The sequence below is a fragment of the Cinclus cinclus genome, chromosome 10 (assembly GCF_963662255.1).
Source record: "Cinclus cinclus chromosome 10, bCinCin1.1, whole genome shotgun sequence".
Classification (NCBI taxonomy): domain Eukaryota; kingdom Metazoa; phylum Chordata; class Aves; order Passeriformes; family Cinclidae; genus Cinclus; species Cinclus cinclus.
The window spans coordinates 1,634,654-1,654,257 of record NC_085055.1 but is presented as its reverse complement, the minus strand read 5'-3'; the positions used below and the strand labels follow the sequence as shown (position 1 = coordinate 1,654,257).

The 19,604-nt window shown below is 43.5% G+C and overlaps 1 protein-coding gene across 1 annotated transcript in view; it reads right to left on the bottom strand.

The window, feature by feature from the left end:
• The window catches only part of RSRC1 (arginine and serine rich coiled-coil 1), a 104,424-nt gene that overhangs the window by 3,732 nt on the left and 81,088 nt on the right, over nucleotides 1-19,604 (bottom strand). Inside the window, exon 10 of the mRNA XM_062499386.1 lies at nucleotides 12,700-12,768. Coding sequence (XP_062355370.1) covers nucleotides 12,700-12,768 — 69 coding nt within the window. The remainder of the gene's footprint in view (nucleotides 1-12,699; nucleotides 12,769-19,604) is intronic.

Genomic DNA, 19,604 nt, shown 5'->3' with positions numbered 1-19,604 from the left:
GAAAATCTGCTCACGGAATTCAGCCCAAAAAGCTTCTGTTGCAAGGGGGAAATGACAGCAGTGAGGCTGGGAATTATTGCAAGTGCTGCCCTGAGGATTTATGGGATCAGTGGGGAGGAGAAGGATCCAGGGAGAGCTCAGGGCCCCTGGCAGGAGAGGGACTGGGACAAGGGATGGGGGGACAGGATGCAGGGGATGGAGAGAGGGATGGATGGGATGTTGGAAATCGGGAATTCCCAGAGAAGCTCTGGCTGTCCCTGGATCCCTGGAAGTGCCCAAGGGCAGGTTGGACAGAGCTTGGATCACCCCTGGATCACACCTCCCAGTGTCCCTGCTGCTGGGTGGGATTTAAGGTCCTTCCCACCCAAACCATAATTCCATAATTCTAAGCTGTCAGGAGCTGCATTACAGCAAAGTCCATAAATACAACTTCAAACCCGATTTTATTTGGGGGGGGGAATTTGGAAGGAAAAGAAAGAATTTGCTGCATTTAAATTTGTGTTTGCAAGGGTTGCTGCCTTGGTGCTGGAACTTCCTCCTTTTAAACAGATTCCTAAGCATTTTTGGGATAAATCAAAATACCCCAATGCCAGTTGGGGAGAGGGAACCAGAATTCCCTGAGGGTTTGGGTACACCTGCTCTGAGGATAAATAAAGGATCCTGATTAAAAAGATAGGGATAGAAAGGCAGGAAAAGGAGATTTCAAATCCACAGCTCAACTCCAGTTTCACAAAATCCCAGCCAGCTCCAGGATCCCACCCAGACCCTGCACAAAGTGATGGGAATGACAAATTGGGAAAGGGGCAAAAATCACTCAGAGCTGGCAATGACATCAGTGACATTAACGGGGGAAAATGGACTGGAGGAAGCAGAGCCCATTAGTGCAGGGGGCTTTGACAAACACATTATTGGGAGATAAAACGACTTCCAGCTGTTGTTTGTCAGCTGTCAGGGACAAGGATTTGTATTTCATAGGAAAATCAAAAATAATGGAGTCGGAAAGCTCCGAGGCTTCAGACAAAAAAAAAAAAAATCAATATTAACTCAGTGCACCGTGAGTCCTTTTACTCTGTTAGGGTGGGGAAAAAAAAGGAACCAAATCTTGGATTAGGGTTGGTTTTTAATAAAAATAAAAAGGTGATTCCAGCAGCAGGCGCAATTTCCAGGCCTGTCACCTTGGCTTTACCAGTTGAACTGGGAACTTCACCATCCTTCAGGGATAATTCACAATTCCCTGGTTCCATCTATTGCTATCCTCCCATAGAGAAATGCACACACCCATCTTGGTACTGTCAATTCCCATGGAATTAGGCTGGATCAGCAATAACCTGGAATTGTCACTTGACAACTAAAATGTGCTGGAACTTTTTCGATGCCACCCCAAGAACCTACACAGAAAATAATTAGAAACAACAGAAAATCAGATAAAAGTAAAAGGAACAGAGAATTCTGTGATTCTACAAATCAGGTGGAAGGAAAACTTCCCTGCAAGCTCTGCCTAAAATATTCCCATTTTTATCCTTAAAGACAAAACATATTCCACTAAGAGCTTTAAAATCACTGAAATAGAAGCATTAAATGACCAACAACATCTTGTGAATGATCCATAAGACAAAGGCATGTTTTAAATATTTCTTGGATAATCTTTGAGTGTAAATTTTTATGGATTCATTGCTTATCCATAATCCTGACCATGAACATGAACTTAAAGAGATTTTTTCAAGCAGGTCTAACTCCAGAATCAAAGCATTGACAATAAACCTCAAATATTCCTCAGAATCTGTATTCTTCCTATTTTACTAATTAGATTTAAGGGGTTAATTTAATTTTAAAATATAACACATTTTACATAAAAAGCTTTGAAATAGAGAAAAAAAAAAGCTGCCATTTTTTCTTGCTCTTTTGAGTTGAGGATTAAAAGAAGGAAACACCCCCAGATCCCAGACTAAACTAACAGCTACAGCAGAAAATATTTCCTCTTTGATCCCATTTTATTTGGGGTTATTGGAAGTGATATTTTTATCCAGCTGTGTGATTTACAACAGAACTGGGGTTTCACACATCCCATGGTTTTTAATTGATCCCAGTTTTACTCAAGCTGCACAAACTGACAAATTAAAGAAATTAAAAAAATAAAGAAAAACTAAGTTTTCCCTGGATAATTTGCAGTGCACGACACAAAAATACTCCCAGGCTGTGGGAGATCCTGGATTCTGCACTGAGCACAAGGGAAGCCCTGGGAAAAGGAGGAGAAATCCAGCAGGACATGTGGGACTCACGTGGCTGTGTCACCTCTGCACTGCACCAACCTCGGAGCTCTGCTTTCCAGGGAATTTTCTCCAGCCTCAAATCTTTTCTGGTGGGATCAGGAGAGGATCAGTTGTCCCAGCCCTGATCCCACAGAGTCCCGAGACCCTTCCCAACCCCAGGGCTGGAATTCCAAGGTCAGTGGGGGCTGCCTGGAAATCATCCCTGAAAATCATCCCTGGAGATCATCCACGAAAATCATCCCTGAAAATCATCCCTGGAGATCACCCATGAAAATCATCCCTGGAGATCCCCCAGGGAAATCCTCCTTGGATCCTCAGCAGCCACTCCAGAGGTGAGACCTCCCAACAACCAGAACAAAATCCAGGGGGAATCAGCCCAGAAATTCCCAATCCCACACGCTCTGAACGCAGCATTCCCAGCACTCCAAGTCCCTCCTGCCCCTGCCCAGGTGGGAGCGGGGATATCCCGGGACATTTCCTGGGACATCTCCCAGGACCTCCGGGAGCTGATCCCCTTCCCCCACCGGACTCTGCTGCCGTTAGAGGGAGGCACCGCCCCACACAACAGCACTGGAGCCGTGGAGCCAAGCACGAGGATGATCCGAGCACTGCATCCCTGCAGGATCCATCCACCCATTCCTCAACCACCCATCCATCATCCACCCATCCATCCCTGCAGGATCCATCCACCCATCCATCCATCCCTGCAGGATCCATCCACCCATCCATCCATCCCTGCAGGATCCATCCACCCATCCATCCATCCCTGCAGGATCCATCCACCCATCCATCTGTCCATCCATCCATCCATCCATCCACCCATCCATCCATCCCTGCAGGATCCATCCACCCATCCATCCATCCCTGCAGGATCCATCCACCCATCCATCTGTCCATCCATCCATCTGTCCATCCATCCATCCATCCATCCACCCATCCCTGCAGGATCCATCCACCCATCCATCCATCCCTGCAGGATCCATCCACCCATCCATCTGTCCATCCATCCATCCATCCATCCACCCATCCCTGCAGGATCCATCCACCCATCCATCCATCCCTGCAGGATCCATCCACCCATCCATCTGTCCATCCATCCATCTGTCCATCCATCCATCCGTCCATCCATCCATCCATCCATCCATCCATCCACCCATCCACCCATCCCTGCAGGATCCATCCATCCATCCGTCCATCCATCATCCATCCGTCCGTCCGTCCATCACACATCCGTCCGTCCATCCATCCATCATCCATCCATCATCCATCCATCCGTCCGTCCATCCATCCATCCATCCATCATCCATCTGTCCATCCATCCATCATCCGTCCATCCATCCATCCATCCATCCATCCATCCATCCATCCATCCATCCATCCATCCCTCCCGCCCTGCAGGATCCATCCCAGATTTTAGGGTCCAGGACAAAGTTTACCATTCCCACTTCTCATCCCTGAGCTCCAGCAGAATTCCACTCTCTTTCCCAGCTGGATAGAGAAATCCCTTTTGGGATTTCCAGGGTAGGAACTTTTCCCAGCCAGAGTCACCACAGGAACAACAAATAAATGAATTCCAAAAAGTGAAACTGCACAGAGAAATCTTTGCCTGTTCATTTCTCTGCTCCCAACTTCATTGCAAGCACTCGAAAAATAGAATTAAACTGAGTAAAGCAGCAGGTTGGGAATACTCCAGGAATTATTACTACAGGGATTTACATTTATTACACAGGATTTACGACTAAAAAAATGCAAATTAACGAGAAAAACTTTGTCCAGGCTGGTTTTAAAATCTTGTGAAAGTGAGGTTATCATAAAAATATATTAAAAATAGCACCAAAAGTAGCAAATAGCACCAAGTACCAACATTAAAAAATTTAAATTAATTTTAATTTTTAAATTAATTTTAAGAATTAAAAATGTTGGTACTTACTGGAGAGAATACTACAGAGAGTACCAGACTACTTTAAGTTTGCTATTTTGACATTATAATGATAATAACCTCATTTTTATAGGATTTTAACCAAGTCTGGACACTAAGAGCCTTTCCTTTAAAAACCTGAGGGCGTGAGGTATAAAATAGAGCAGAAATCAGGAGGGGAAAATTCAGCAAGTGAGCTCTGAATTTAAGAACCTTAAACTGTCTTAAATTTAAAAAACCTTTTTAAACCTCCTTCAATTTAAGAAAATACAGTTGAAGAATAATGAATTTAAGAATTTTGCATTTAAGAAGGTGAAATTTCAGTTCACCTTCACCACTGCCTGCCTCACACCCCTGCTGGCTCCTGCACCCCCTTTTTGGGGGATTTTTGGGGGACTTTAGGGGGTATTTTTGGGTTGTATTTTGGGGTAATTTTCAGGGGTTTAGGGGGGTATTTTTGGGGTATATTTTGGGTATTTTGGGGGTATTTTTGGTTTTTTTTAGAGGTTATTTTTGGGGTATATTTGGGGTAATTTTTGGGGATATTTTGGGGGATATTTTTGGGGTGTATTTGGGGTATTTGTTTTTTGGGGGGTATTTTGGGGTGTATATGGGGTGTATTTGGGGTATTTTGGGGGTATTTTTGGGGTGTTTTGGGGGGTATTTTTTGTATTTTTGGGGTATTTTGGAGGGTATTTTTGAAAACAGCCTGAACTCAGCCAGCAGAAGGGTGGAGACAGCCCTGGCTCAGTAAATTTTTCTGGATTTGTGGCCAGCCCAGGTTTGTCACCGGAGCCCGCCGCGCTCCTTCCTGGGCACACAAAAGCCAGGGCTGTAATTCAATGCTCAATTTACCCTTGTCTCAGTGGAGATTTCTCCCCGCTAATTGATAGAAATTAAGCCATTAATCAAGGCACCAGCCATCATTCAACCCGGGGAAGATGAATCCAAACTTTCATCATAACCACCTTCCCCATTTTAGTGTTCATTAGCATTAATTTTTAATGCAATTATGCTCTTCTTTTACGCTGAGCTCATAAATTACTGCTCTTTTGTTGCTCGCTGGCCTTGTAAAATCCAAGGTAATGCTTTGTGCTCTGATCCTAAAGGCAATTACTGCCTGCTTCTATCCTTTCCATACCTCTATCCCAAATAACCTCTGTGCTGGAGGTGCACACTCACCAGTGGGGATCCCACACGGATATTTCCTACAAAGCAATTTCTCCACGCACGCTGACACGGGCAGAGTGAGAATTCCTGCTTCTGCTGCTGGATCCCAGAATCCAAGAGCAGAGAAATGACAGGAAAATGGGATTGTACAGTGGAAAAGGGGGGAAAAAATGGTGTGGTGTCATGGAAATAAGCTGTGGGACAGCAGAGCTGCAGCTTGGAGGCTCTCCAGCTTTTCCAGGGATCACTTTGTCACCCCACAGAGCCCTCCCAAGGGATCCTTGTTCTGTGGGGCCCCCAGTCAGGAATTTCCAGCCCTTTGTTCCCACTCCGTGCACTGATCCTGAGAAGCCAGCATGAAAAAGGCACAGTAGCTCCAGCCACCTCTGGCTGCCCCCAGACATCGTGGGGTGGTAGCAGGGAAAAGGAAATGCACGTTAGGAAATGTTGCTTGGTTCCAATTATTCTTCCATTTCTTTCTTTCTTTTAGCTGGGATATGGAGTAAAGTCACTCACTCCAGCTAAAGGTCTGCCCAGCAATAAATATCATAAGTAAAATAATAAAGCATCATCCACCTCTAAATTCCCAATTTATCTAGGCCTTAGCCAGCCCAATTAGGACAATTCCCAGTGAGGTCTCAGGCTCATCCCACAGATACCCAGAAAAACACCCCTCTGGAAGTACCTGTGCCATGGGGCCAGATCCACAAAACCCTAATTTTTATCAAAATAAAATCCCCATGCCAGAGACTGTGCTTTGAGCAAATGGATCTGGAATTTTGTTCCATTGACCCCTGTCTATTTTCCCCATACACTCCTATTCATTTTCCCAATATACCCCTTTTTATTTCCCATTCATCCATGTTTGTTTTCCCCAAACACTCCTATTTATTTCCTATACACTCCTATTTATTTTGCCCATACACCCCTGTTTATTTCCCATATATCCATATCTATTTTCCCCATACAGCCCTGTTTATTTCCCATATATCCATATCTATTTTCCCCATACAGCCCTGTTTATTTCCCATATATCCATGTCTATTTTGCCCATACACCTCTGTTTATTTCCCATATATCCATGTCTATTTTCCCCATACAGCCCTATTTCTATTCTCCATACACTCCTATTTATTTTCCCCATATACCCCTGTTTATTTTCCCCATACACCTGTTTATTTCCCATATATTCCTGTCTTTTCCCCCATATTTATTTCCCATACCCCCTTGTTTATTTGCCCCATACACCCCTATTTATTTTCCCCATAATCCCGTTTATTTCCCATACACCCCTGTTTATTTGCCCTTTAGAAACAGCTTTTCAATTTGTAGCTATAAATTTATGTTTCAACTGACTCAAGTCCAATAACCAATTCCATGATGGTTTTTACAACCCCATTCCCTTAAGTGACTTCTCCTTTAGAACAAATAAATGCCATGGAGATGACAGGGAAACACACAACATTAATGAACTACAAAAATCAGATTTGTTTTTCATCTTGAAATTCGAAGACTATTTCAAGACTTTCAATTTGTGAAAATAAATCATAAATTTCCCTGTTCAGGAGATCATAAATTTTTCTGTTTCACTTGTAGAACAGTAAAACTTTAATGACACCAACTGTGATTGCTAAATTAAAATCACTCAAATATCAGCTTCAAATATACTTCGATATTTTTAAAGATTCATGGAATGGTTTGGATGGGAAAAACTTAAAGATTATTTAATTCCCACCTCCCACTGACCCAGGGTGTTCCAGCCCCAGTGTCCAGCCTGGCCTGGGACACTTCCAGGGATCCAGGGGCAGCCACAGCTGCTCTGGCAATTCCAGCCCACCAGGAATTCCCAATTCCCAACATCCCATCCATCCCTGCCCTCTCTCCATTCCCTGTGTCCTGTCCCTCCATCCCTTGTCCCAGTCCCTCTCCAGCTCTCCTGGAGCCCCTTGAGGCTCTGAGCTCTCCCTGGATCCTCCTCCTCCTCTCCAGGGGAACATTCCCAGTTCTCCCAGTCTGGTTCCAGTCCCGGAGCAGCTCCAGGACATTGGGATCAGGGGCTCTTCAGGGAAGCAAAGGAGGGAAGTCTGGAATACAAAGGGACAGGAGAGGATGGGCAGGCACAAAGCAGGCTTAGGACATTTAGAAGTGATTATTAATCACAGCAGCTTTAATAAAAAGCCAGGGATTGATTCCTCCAGCAGCCATTATCCATGGGGGGCCATCCATCCCCTTTCCAATTCCCCTTTTCCCCAGCTCTGGACACAGAGAGTGGCCTAGACCCCAAATTCCTGTTACCTTTCCCACCTCTCATTATCATCACGTGGCTGCACTTCCTGACAATCCACACTGCACCAAAACTTGGCTTTTTTTTTTATTATTTTCTCTTTGATTTGGTTCCTGCCCCCTTTCAATTCCAACCCAGCAATCTAAAGATTAAACAGAGATAAAAGAAGATCACAGTGTGTGCCAGATGCTGGAGCAGCCTCCTGGGAGCAGCAGCACCACACCAGGTGCTGGTGTCAGCCTAATGAAGTGACACTGGCACACCAGGGACAGGCTCCAAACCTGCCATTGTCAAGGCAAAAAATCAGGAATACTGGGAATTCCAGCTTGGAGAAGACAGGGAAAAAAAAACCAAACCAGAAGAGAATCTATGTCTTCATAGAAAGGTATTATCTGTATTAAATAATTTGGGGGTTAAACAGATTGAGTTTGGTCTTTGCCACCACAATGAACTGCAGGAAAATTTACTGAAGATAAATGAGGACCTCAGGCAGTAACTGATGAACTTAAGGGCATCCCAATCTAGGGCTGAGTAAAGCACTTTAACTTATTGCAGACTGACCTCACCCCAGCAAATCTTCTCCTGGCACGTCCAAGCTGTGGTTTAATATCCATTACACCCAGGGAAAGGCTTTTAGCTCTCTCTAAAGGAAGTGGGAAGGGAAGAATCAGTGGGCTGGGGTGTCCTGGGCAGGGCCAGGGCTTGGATTCACAATCCCTGTGGGGCTCTTCCAGCTCAGGATATTCTGTGGTGGCTGTGGATGAGATTCTTCAAGTGAGAACTCCTGGCCAGCAGGTTAAAGATGAATACTTAAATTAAAAAATAAAACTTTTAATTTGGGTTTATAGAGTTGATAATGAAGGGACTTTCTAAAAGTTGATTCCTTTTTCTAAAAGTTAAATTCCTCCAGTTTTTTTTGTACATTCTGTGACCCCTCCGTCACTCAAAATCACAGAATGGTTTGGGTTGGAGGGACCTGAAGACTTGAAGAATTTCATTTTTGCTAAAGGGAAGTCACCCCAGCATCACAGAGAGCTCAGCAAAACCCAGGCATGACCCTCAGGGATGGGGTTTATTCCCTATTTAAGGACCAGCTGTCTCCCAGCCACACTCCTGCTCTCCTTTGCATCCCTCCCTCCCTCCCCCTGCCCACGTGGGCCTCATTTCCAAGCCTATTCCAAATGATATTTTCCAAGCATGTGCCACACGACTTGTTCATATAAATGGAACAAATTAAACTGTCTCCACAGATATCCCCTCACATTTGTAGCCCTGATTCCTCTGCCTCACACGTGGCCAAGACACAGAATTATCTCCCTGCAGAGGTTGACCTCAGGATATTGGATTCTGCCACGAAGCTCTCCGGGACTAAACCGACGGGAAACGCTTAATCACCCCTGCCTTTGCAGGGAAAAAAAAATCAACTTCAAATTTGCCCTGATGAAAAATCAATAAACCAGTAATTGCTTGGCTTATCACGGCGTTGGAGGGACAAACCGGGGAGCGGAGCGCGGATTCCAGGGAAAGGCGCGGAGTTTTCGGGATCCCTGCGGCAGGAAAGGGAAAGGCCTGGGAGTGAGAATTAAATCTGCTCGTGCTGATTTGCTGCCAAATTTATTTCCCCTGAGTATATCAAAATGTTGCAGTGCTTAGCGAGGGGGCAGAGCTGATCAATTCAGCACCGGGCCGGCACGCGCCGGGCACGGGAAACGAAAATCCTGGGATAAAGGCACAGGGAAATGCAAATTCTGGGATAAAGGCACAGGGAAATGCAAATTCTGGGATAAAGGAAACAGGAAATGCAAATTCTGGGATAAACGTACAGGGAAATGCAAATTATGGGATAAAGGAAACAGGAAATGCAAATTCTGGGATAAACGTACAGGGAAATGCAAATTATGGGATACAGGTACAGGGAAATGCAAATCCCAGGATAAAGGAAACAGGAAATGCAAATTATGGGATAAAGGAAACAGGAAATGCAAATTCTGGGATAAACGTACAGGGAAATGCAAATTCCAGGATACAGGTACAGGGAAATGCAAATCCCAGGATAAAGGAAACAGGAAATGCCAATCCAGGATAAAGGAAATGCAAATTCCAGGATAAAGGAAATGCAAATCCCAGGATAAAGGAAACAGAAAATGCAAATCCAGGATAAAGGAAACAGGAAATGCCAATCCAGGATAAAGCAAATGCAAATTCCAGGATAAAGGAAATGCAAATCCAGGATAAAGGAAATGCAAATCCCAGGATAAAGGAAATGCAAATCCAGGATAAAGGAAACAGGAAATGCAAATCCAGGATAAAGGCACCGGGATAACGCCCACCCATCCAGCAGCACCCTGCCATCCATGCCCCTATGGAGTGACTGATTGCTAAAAATTCATCTTTTCTCTTCTGCTCTGTTCTGGAACAATTTTTTTCCTGGTGTTCTGATGCATCCCCAGCTCCTCCTCCCCACACAGTGGCCCTGCCATGATCTATTTCAAACTCAGTATTTAAAATATTATAAATATTGTAATATAATAAAATATTACTATTTGTAGGAGATTAAGAGAAATGAGCCCCAAACCTCTCCCTAATACCATCCAACATGTTCAAATTTTTCTTTTTTAATTTTTTTTTTTTAATTTTCCTCTTGTCCATTTCACCTGTTTGGAATTTGTCTGGAGTAAAACCCAGCTTATCATCAAAATCCCCTTTGGATTTTGTCACTCTTCACGCAGTCCCAAAGCAAGTAAACAAAAACCAAACTATGAAAATCCAACCCCTGGAAATATTCCTGGAAAAAAACAGTGATTTTTGCTAATAGACCTAATTCCATGCAGCAAATTAGCACAGCTCCAATGGAAGTGCAAATGTAATCAAACTGAAAAATTCAAATGAGGTGGGGGGAGCTTTTTTTCTTTCTTGCTTTGCTTTTTAGTCACTTAAAAAAATTTAAAAAATAAAAAATCAGCATTTTGCTGCGTGTCCTTCACTGGGCTGGAGGGACTGTGGTAATTAAAACATTTAAACCAGCACAAGCCCCCAGTCTCTAATCTGGAGCTGGGGTCAGCTGTCTGTAAATTCTAATTTGTCCTCAATTTTTTATTCATGCTGGGGAAATGCTGCATATTTAACAGGAAAACTGCAGGAAGGGGCAGGGCTGGCCTTGGAGGTCAAATAATTTGATTTCCAAGCAGATTACATGGAACATCCAATGTCTAATCTCACACCTGATTTGGCAATAAAATGACAATAAAAGGGATGTTAAGACACCCTCGCTATGGGGTGGGCAATAATTGGTTTTTATGAGTTGGGAAAGGATTGGTTTATTTGTAGAATTATTTTTATTGCAGCTCCTGGGTTGTCTGCACAGGCTGGAATTTCCTTTTGGAGGGTTCTAGTTAGGGAAATAAAATAAGGAATATTAGAGAAATGAAGATTCTTTTAAAATGGTAATTTAGATTTTTTTTCTTAAGGTTTAATTTAATCGAATTTTGCTTTACCTTATTTTATTTCAATGACTGGATGTGGCACTCAGTGCTGTGGTGGGGATCAGTCACAGCTTGGAACTGATGCTCTGGAAGTTTTTTTCCAACTTCAGTGATCCCATGAGGAATCAAAGAGGGTTAAAAACCACCCAAATATGTTGTGTGAGGAAGGAAGAACTAAGAAAAAATGAAAAATGCTCTTTTTTCCAAGGAAAAGATGACACTGGAGGGAAGGGAACACTCTCTAAGCACTGGATAAAAGTCCTGTTTGCAATTCCAGATGGGACATAAACCTATTAAAACTGGAATTCTGAATCCATCTGGGACATTAACCTGTCTAAAACTGGAGTTTTAATCCATACAGGACATGAACTTAACAAAAAACTGGAATTCTGAACCCACATGGGACATGAACCTACCTAAAACTGGAATTTCCCAGTGTGTAATCCCCCTGGATGTCTTGGAATGCTTCATTGCCTCCCACACAATTTAGTAAGATTTTGTATTTTCCAGGGAGAACAAACTCTTTCATTCCTAACTGGAGCCAACTCCTCAGCAAATGGATAAACTCAAGTTATTCAGAAAAATCTTCTCTTAATTTTTGAACACTGTGACATCCTCACAACCCTTCAAAGCCACCCCAGGACAGTTTTCATGGCTTATTAATAAACTGTAGAGCAGTCTTCTTGCACATTTTCCCTGGAAATTCCATTGTTCCCAAGTCATGAACTGTCCCTTTTTAATTTCCTCTGCCTTCCCATGCTCACCCTTCCCAATCCCTGCTGACACAGCCTGTGTGCCACTCCCCATGCACAAAAAAAAACCGTGTTTTTTTTCCAAACGTTCCCTGCAAATTAATGCTGGAGGGACCCAACCACCTCACCCCAATATCCCCATGCCCTCTGGGTGACTCCTAGAGGTGGAAAGGCTCCCCCATGGCCAAATCCAGGAATTCCAAAATCCAGGAATCACAACGGGGTTGGTTTGGTTCCTTTTCCAGTGAGATTTGGAAGTGCCCCTTCCCCCTCCTGCCACGTCTGAACCTCCCCACTTTTCCACTCCAATTTCCTTCTCTGGCATCACAAGAACCTTCTCCCAGCAGGATTAATTGGGAGCACCAATTAACTCCTTGCAGCATCCCAGGTAAAAAGCAAACAAACAAACTAAACATTAGAACATTTTGATTTTGAGTGAAATTCTCAGCAGCCATGGTTTTGAAAATGGAGAATTTTCCTGAGTTCCTTCTTGTAAGTAAATCATGGAATCCCAGAAGGGTTTGGGTGGGAAGGGACCTTAGAGCCCATCCAGTTCCACAGCTCCTGGTGAGGATTTGAGGCTCCTGGGATTGTTTGGATTGGCTCCCTTACGATGTTGCAAATGTCTCTTCCCATCACTCCAATCCATTTTGGTTTAATTATTCCAACTGCTGGACTGCAAAGAAGCAGCTCAGGGCACCAAACTCCATCATCAGCCCAGGGAGGAAAATCCCACAGCCCCACTGGAGCTTGGACACTCAAAAATAATAATTACTGACTCCCTGGGTGTTAGTTTGTTAGGAAATAAAGGAAATTTCCTCACCTTCTTCCTTTCTTCTCTTGGCTTCTTCTTCACTTCTCTCCTTGGCCTTCAACGCTTCGTCTGCTTTAGCTGAAAAGAAGAAAAGAGTTGGGATTAGTTCCATTTATCCTATCAAATCATGGAATCATGGAAAGGTTTGGTTTGGAAGAGAGTTTAAATCCCACCCAGTGCCACCCCTGCCATGGCAGGGACAGCTCCCACTGTCCCAGGTGGATCCAAGCCCAATGTCCAGCCTGGCCTGGGAGACTGCCAGGGATGGGTATTCAACAACTTTATAGCCAAACAATATTTCCTGGGCTTTCAACCCAATTCCACGCTCCTTTCTGCAGGCCCCACAATGAAATCCACGTGCAGGGCACACCAGAACTTGGTTCTTTATTTATTTTATTACAAGTCATTCCCACCGTTAAGGAACGGCATCAGTGGGATTATGGAGGGTGACATCAGGTCAATAACAGAGGCAATATTAATTCAATACATTCATTTTTGTGTAAAGTAAAGCCCTTAAGAGACTTTTAAGAGGTTTTCTTTCTTTTAACCCCGATGCCCCCAGCCCAGTTGCCCCCAGACCGAGCCACAGCGACCCAAACGTGGCACACTCACAAAGTGGCAGATCTGCTGCCATAGTGAGTAATCCATCAGAGCTATTCTGAGGATGAAACAGAAACAAAACAACATTTCCAGGGCTGCAGCCTCTGCTCAGAGTGGGAGTCAGACTAGACTTTATTAGGTAGTACACAATTTTCTCTTCACTCCAAATCACAGCAGCAGTACTTAATCCATGTTACAACAATCTTCTTTAAAAAGAATCTTTTTCCCTCTAGAAACCTCTTCCCTTATTACTTAATTATCTACCAGTTGCTCAACTGCAGGGGTTTTCAAACACTTTCCTACAGATGTTAAAGAAGATTAAAAATATACAGCACAGTAACAAGGGACTATCAATATACTCTGTAAATTAATTAAATTTCTGTTCTAGCACATCATTTATTCCAAAGCATTAATGTCTCAAAGGAGCCATTCTCCTTTATTGCCATCTCACTGCCTGATGAGTGAACTAAGTGAGAATAAGTCTCTAATAACATTATATTTGATGAAATATTAAGTTTTCAAAAGTATCACCAGGCCAGAAAGAAAAGAACCAACAAGGACCAGGATTCCAACATTTAAACCAGGGAAAGAAAATCACTATAAACTGTGGTCTGAATGGTCAGAGCTCAGTCAGATTTGCAAACATTTAATCTCAGCACCTCCTGAATTAAGCAATGATTTATGAAAACCAAATTCAGCTCAGGAGTGGGGTGGAGGGGTCGTTCCTTTTTGGAGCCACCAGCTCCCACCTTAAAATCCACAACCTGAGCAGGGTGTTCCAAAGGGATCCAATCACTGCACAGACAGCTGCTTCCATCTCCACACTTTTATGCACATTTAGACAACATTTAAAGCCATGAAATATTAAAACTTTTCTGCCACTGAAGATCGTTCCAAGAATCTATTAAATCCCATAATGAAACCAAACCATGAGTAACTCTAAAGACTTTTACTTCATTTACACTTTATTCTCCTTGGTAAAAGGACAGGGATAATAGAAATCCCATTTAAATTCAATTTTGGTGATATGTGTAATTGTAGATATACCCCTTGAGTCATGTAAAATGCTCAGCTTATGTTTCTTTCAAATTATCCCGCTCCCATTCCCATTCTGCTCCTTACAACTGTCTTCAATATGTATTAGCAGAGCTCATTAGGCTGGAATTTAATAATGCAAACATCAGGTGGATTTCAAGACCCTCCATTATCAGCACAAGATGGATTGCTCATATAGCTCATGGGCCAACTGGGCACAATTTAGATTCAATAAACTAGCAGGCCTAAATTTGATTTATCTATTCCACTGAGCTACTTTGTTCTTCCTGCCCGATTCGTTGCTGCACAGGAACAATTCATTGGGTATCTCCGTGGCAAAAAGATATTAAAACACACAGCAAAGATGGTGCTGGTCAATGAATAAATTTTTAGCTCGTCTTTGTTAACTTTAAATCGCTGGTTTCCAGCCCTTGTGAGCCAAGTCAAAACTGCTGCCTTGGCCTTTCAAGCCCTGGTTAATTAGAGGGACAATGGGGCAATTGAGGAAGCATCACCAGGACAATTCTGCACACAAACTTGCTCACTAACAGCAATTTAACTTAGCCCATAAATCTCCAGAGCAGTCAGTCCCGGAGCTCACAGGGATCCTTCCACCATGACCAACACAGGCACTGAAACTCCGAGCTGCTTTCAGGATTTATCTCCAAGGATTCTCTTCAAACATTTCACATTTTCTGTCGGTTTTGCACAGAATCCCAGAATGGGCCGGGCTGGGAGGAACCACAGTGCTCAAGTGCTTCAGGCTCCCTGCTCCAGCAGGGTCATCCTGGACAACGCGGCACAGGATTGCGGCTGTTCTTCTCCTTCTCCTTTTCTTCTCCCTCCTCTTCTTTTCTTCTCCTCCTTCTCCCTCCTCCTCTTCCTTCTCCTTTTTCTTCTCCTCCTTCTCCCTCCTTTTATTCTCCTCCTTCTCCTCCTCCTTTTCCTTTTCTTCTCCTTCTTCTCCCTCCTTTTATTCTCCTCCTCCTTCTTCTTTTCCTTTCCTTCTCCTTCTTCTCCCTCCTTTTAGTCTCCTCCTCCTTCTTCTTTTCCTTTCCTTCTCCTTCTTCTCCCTCCTTTTAGTCTCCTCCTCCTTCTTCTTTTCCTTTCCTTCTCCTTCTTCTCCCTCCTTTTATTCTCCTCCTTCTTCTTCTTTTCCTCCTCTTCTCCTCCTTTTCCTTTCCTTATCCTCCTTCTTCACTTCTCCCTCTTCTCTTCCCTCTCCTTTCTTCTTCTCTTCCTTTTCTTCTCCTCAATGCTCTTATTCTTACTCTTACCCTTATCCTGTCAATGTATTGTTGCTCACTGCCCAAGCACCATTAAAAGCACCTAAAAGAGATTCACTTTTCTCAAACCAAGCTGCAATTAAATAACATTTAAAGATCTTCACAGCCTGAGGGTTGGATCTGAGAGGGCTTTTCCAACCTAAATAATGCCACGATTCCATGGAACCCTGTGCTGGTGGAAGTGCTGGAGGTTTGGGAAGCAGAGTCAGTCCCTGATGGATGGGTGATGCTTTCATCCTGACCAGCCTCACACTGTGCCAAGGTGAAATTATTCCAAGCAAAGCTGCTAATTAAGAGAAATCAGGAAAACCATGAATTATTCCAAGGCAGAAATAAGGCAGGGGATGTTTTGGGGATGGAAAAGACATTTTGGAAAGTGTGGCCTGGGCTCCTCCCTGCAGCAGAGCCCTCTCCCAGAGCATGGAAAAAACTCAGCCCTTCCCTAAGATTTCATTTTCCTGTCAAAATTAAAATGAGAGGAGTGTCAGAACACCCACAACTGCAAACCACGAGAGGTCTGGAAAAACAAATTAATTCAACGTAATTGTGGACTTTCCAACAGCTCGAAGCTGAAACTACAAGATGTGCTGGAGGAAAAGAAAGCCCAGAAACTGTAAAAACACACATGGACATCCCTTTTAAAAATGCAGCCAACCATCCACAGTGCTCATCAGAAAGACTTCACCTTCCTTTTTTTTTTAAACACAAATATTTTTGCACTTATAAAATATTCAGTCAGCTCACATATAAAAATACAAGTGGAATCCATTATTAATTTACAAGGCCCTGTTTAATTTACATGCTATTTTTCTCTGGTATATTAAATTTATCAAGGCTTGTGGAAATCCTCTCTGCTGAATATTCATAGGCTGACGTGTAAAATTATCTGTTATCCATCCGACAAATTCCAGCACAAACTCCAAACAACCACTTGCTCAGAGAATTCCTCTGACAGGAACACAGGGGGCAGCATCGAGGAATTTTGAGTTCCAGAGGAAAGGTGACACCACCACACACATTTTTATCACCCCAGACTTAAGCTGCTTTTCTGTATTTTTGCCTTTAGTAACGTTTCACCCCAAATTTCAACACCAGCAACATTCTTAGAGGGCTTTTCCAGCCTAAATGAGTGTATGGTTCTATTAATCCATGATCCTGTAAATGCACGGAGTTCTGGGATTCCATAAATCCTTGTTTTGGCTGGTCACTTGGCCAGTCCATCACGTCCATGGCCATGGAGCTGCCGGTGCCACAAGAGCTCCCATCAGCCCCGTCCTCCCCAGTTACTCATGAAACTCCCAAAAATCACACATGAGATTCCCAAACATGGGAAGTTCTGCTGTTGCTGCCCTGTAATTTAATTACACCAGACTCTACTCAGAGATATTGAAGAGGGCTGAGCATGAGGGAGGAGCTCACTGCCCCCTCCCCAGCTCTGCCAGTCACACTCAAAAATTCCCCATAAACCCAAAACTGGCTCTTCTAAGCCTCTCTGAATTCCTGGGTGAACACTCCCAGTGTTTGGAAGGGAGATGTTATCCCACTGATTCCTCCTGGTGTAAGAATGGTATTTCTCACCTCTTCAGCAGCATCCCTGCTCAGCTCCCTTCCCTGAGTCATTTTGGAAAATATTCCTTCCTTTGGGATAAATATCCCGTTATGGCACAGCTAAGGAGCCTGTGGCTCACAGCCATGAGGGTTTTCCCAAATATTAAACGTATTTTTGGTAGAGGATATATCCAGTCACGTGCAACCCAACTGAAAAAAACACAGGCAAAACCCAAACCTTGTCTTATTCCAAAGCATAACAGAGACATTTATCATTAACTGGTCTAACCAAGATATTTGTTTAGATCTGGTACAACCAAGATAATAATTAAGATAAACCATTTCCCACCGACCAGGCATTTTCCCCCCAGTGCCTTTCATTGTTCCCATTGTCAGGAAGCAGTTTGTGGATCACCTGCTGGCTGGAAATGGCACAGGGCTGGCAAAGAGCCCAGCAGGAAAGAGAAAATCCAAAATCCCGCTCACCAGCCGCAGCGACTCCCGAGTGCAAAGGGGTTAAATACGAAACCAGCTCCTCTGGAGGGAGGGAGGCACGTTCATCCCTGGCTGGAATATCAACGTGCTGGGCAGAAATCTGGGAGGGCAAAAGGCTGGGGTGCTGGGCAGCTCAAAAATCCCATTTTTTGACAGCTAAAATCCCACTCTGGAGACTCTCCCCAAAGACCTCCCGGATCCCGGTGACTGCCTACTGTATTAAGACTGCCTTTCTCATCACTTAATGCTTATTTTCATCACTTTGCTTAAAATATTGATAATCAATTAGGGCTACGTCTGTTTTGCCACAGAATCTGTGTCACAGTCTATCAGCCTGTCAGGGCCAATTCAATCCTCATTCAAAGTTAATTTTTTCTCCATAAATCCGCCTTTGGAGGAGTCATTAGGCGCAGAACATAGCCCGAGGTGCAATCACCTATTCTCTTTCATTAGAGGCAGGCAGGGAAGGTGAGGGAGATTATTAGAACTTTGGAATGATCACAAAGCAGCGTGCTGCCTGTCAGATCCCCCCAACATTTCATTCATCTCGCCAGCTCGCTGCCAACCCTTCTAAATGGACATTATTCATGAACATCTGTGACACGCTGAATATTCCGAGGCTGGCAGTGATGAAAAAGCCATGCCCCTCCTCTGGCTGGGAAATTAATTCTGTGGTCAGAACAATTAGCAATATAACAAACTTGTTCCTTAGGCCTTCCAAGATATCCCCCTTTATAAGGTGGGGTGGAGTTTTTTTGTTGTTTTTTAAGTATAAATGTGACCACTCTAGATGGTCAAATGCTGGATTTTATCATTTTACGGTACTGGGGAATGATGAAGAAGCCGTGTCCCTCTCTGATTGAGAAATTAATTGTGTGGTCAGAAAAATCAGGAATATAACAAACTTGTTTCGTGTTGTTATTGTTAGTCCTTGCAAGATATTCCACTTTAAATGTGTTATTTGAGAACTGGATTTTTTTAGTCCACTCTAGAGGGTCAAATACCATATTTTAAAGTATTGCCGAACAACATGCATTTCCTTTGCTATGGAAATAGATTGTTGGTTGGTTTTTTTCAAGCAATTACCAAATTAGCAGCTTTGCAATCTGATTTGTTGGTACCTTTCTAAAACGCAGCCAAAACGAGACCCCAGGCTGGATCTGAAATCGCTGCCATGTGAAATTACAGCCCACCTCACTCCTGGTGGAACAGCAGAGTGGGAAGCACATTTCCACCATCAAATCTATTTATTCCTATTTCCTTCCAGTGATGGCATTTTTTAGGTAGGAATGGCAGAAATGCTGGTGCAATAGATAATCATCCACTAAATGGAATAAACCACCACATGTTCCATTCATATTTCCTTCCTATGTGTTAAGATGTAGCTGCTCGGAGGAAAATCATTTCCATCTAATGAAATCACATCAAGTAGTTCCTGGAATCTCATTACAGAATTCAAAAGAACAATAATTTGCATTTTTTCCCCCCCCCCTGATATTACCAGGAAAACAGTGTTCTCATCACCAAACTTCCAGCAGCCCCCATCGTTCTGCTCCCCAAATATCCTCCTTTTTCCAGAATTAAGGGCCAGATCCTTGGTGAATTCAGGCTGGCACAATTCCACTGACTTGGGCTGAGCCAAACCCATTTACTCCAGCTGAGGATCTGGCACTCCTTATTTAGAATAATAATCCTAAAGAAGACTTAATCAGCAGATCTTGGCTAGGTACATTCATCCATTATTTAGTGCATCCCTAATTTCTGTCTTTCTCCCACAGTCTCCCTCACAAACGCACACTGGAGGAAAAAAATCCAACCTAAATAGGGTTTAACACTTCAGGATTAATTGGCTCCTGTGGCTGCTGTTAAATATTCCAAGGATTTGTTCCCATCCCAGAAAAGGCTGCACATTATCCACCTGGACACCTCCTAACCAAGTCATGTTTCACC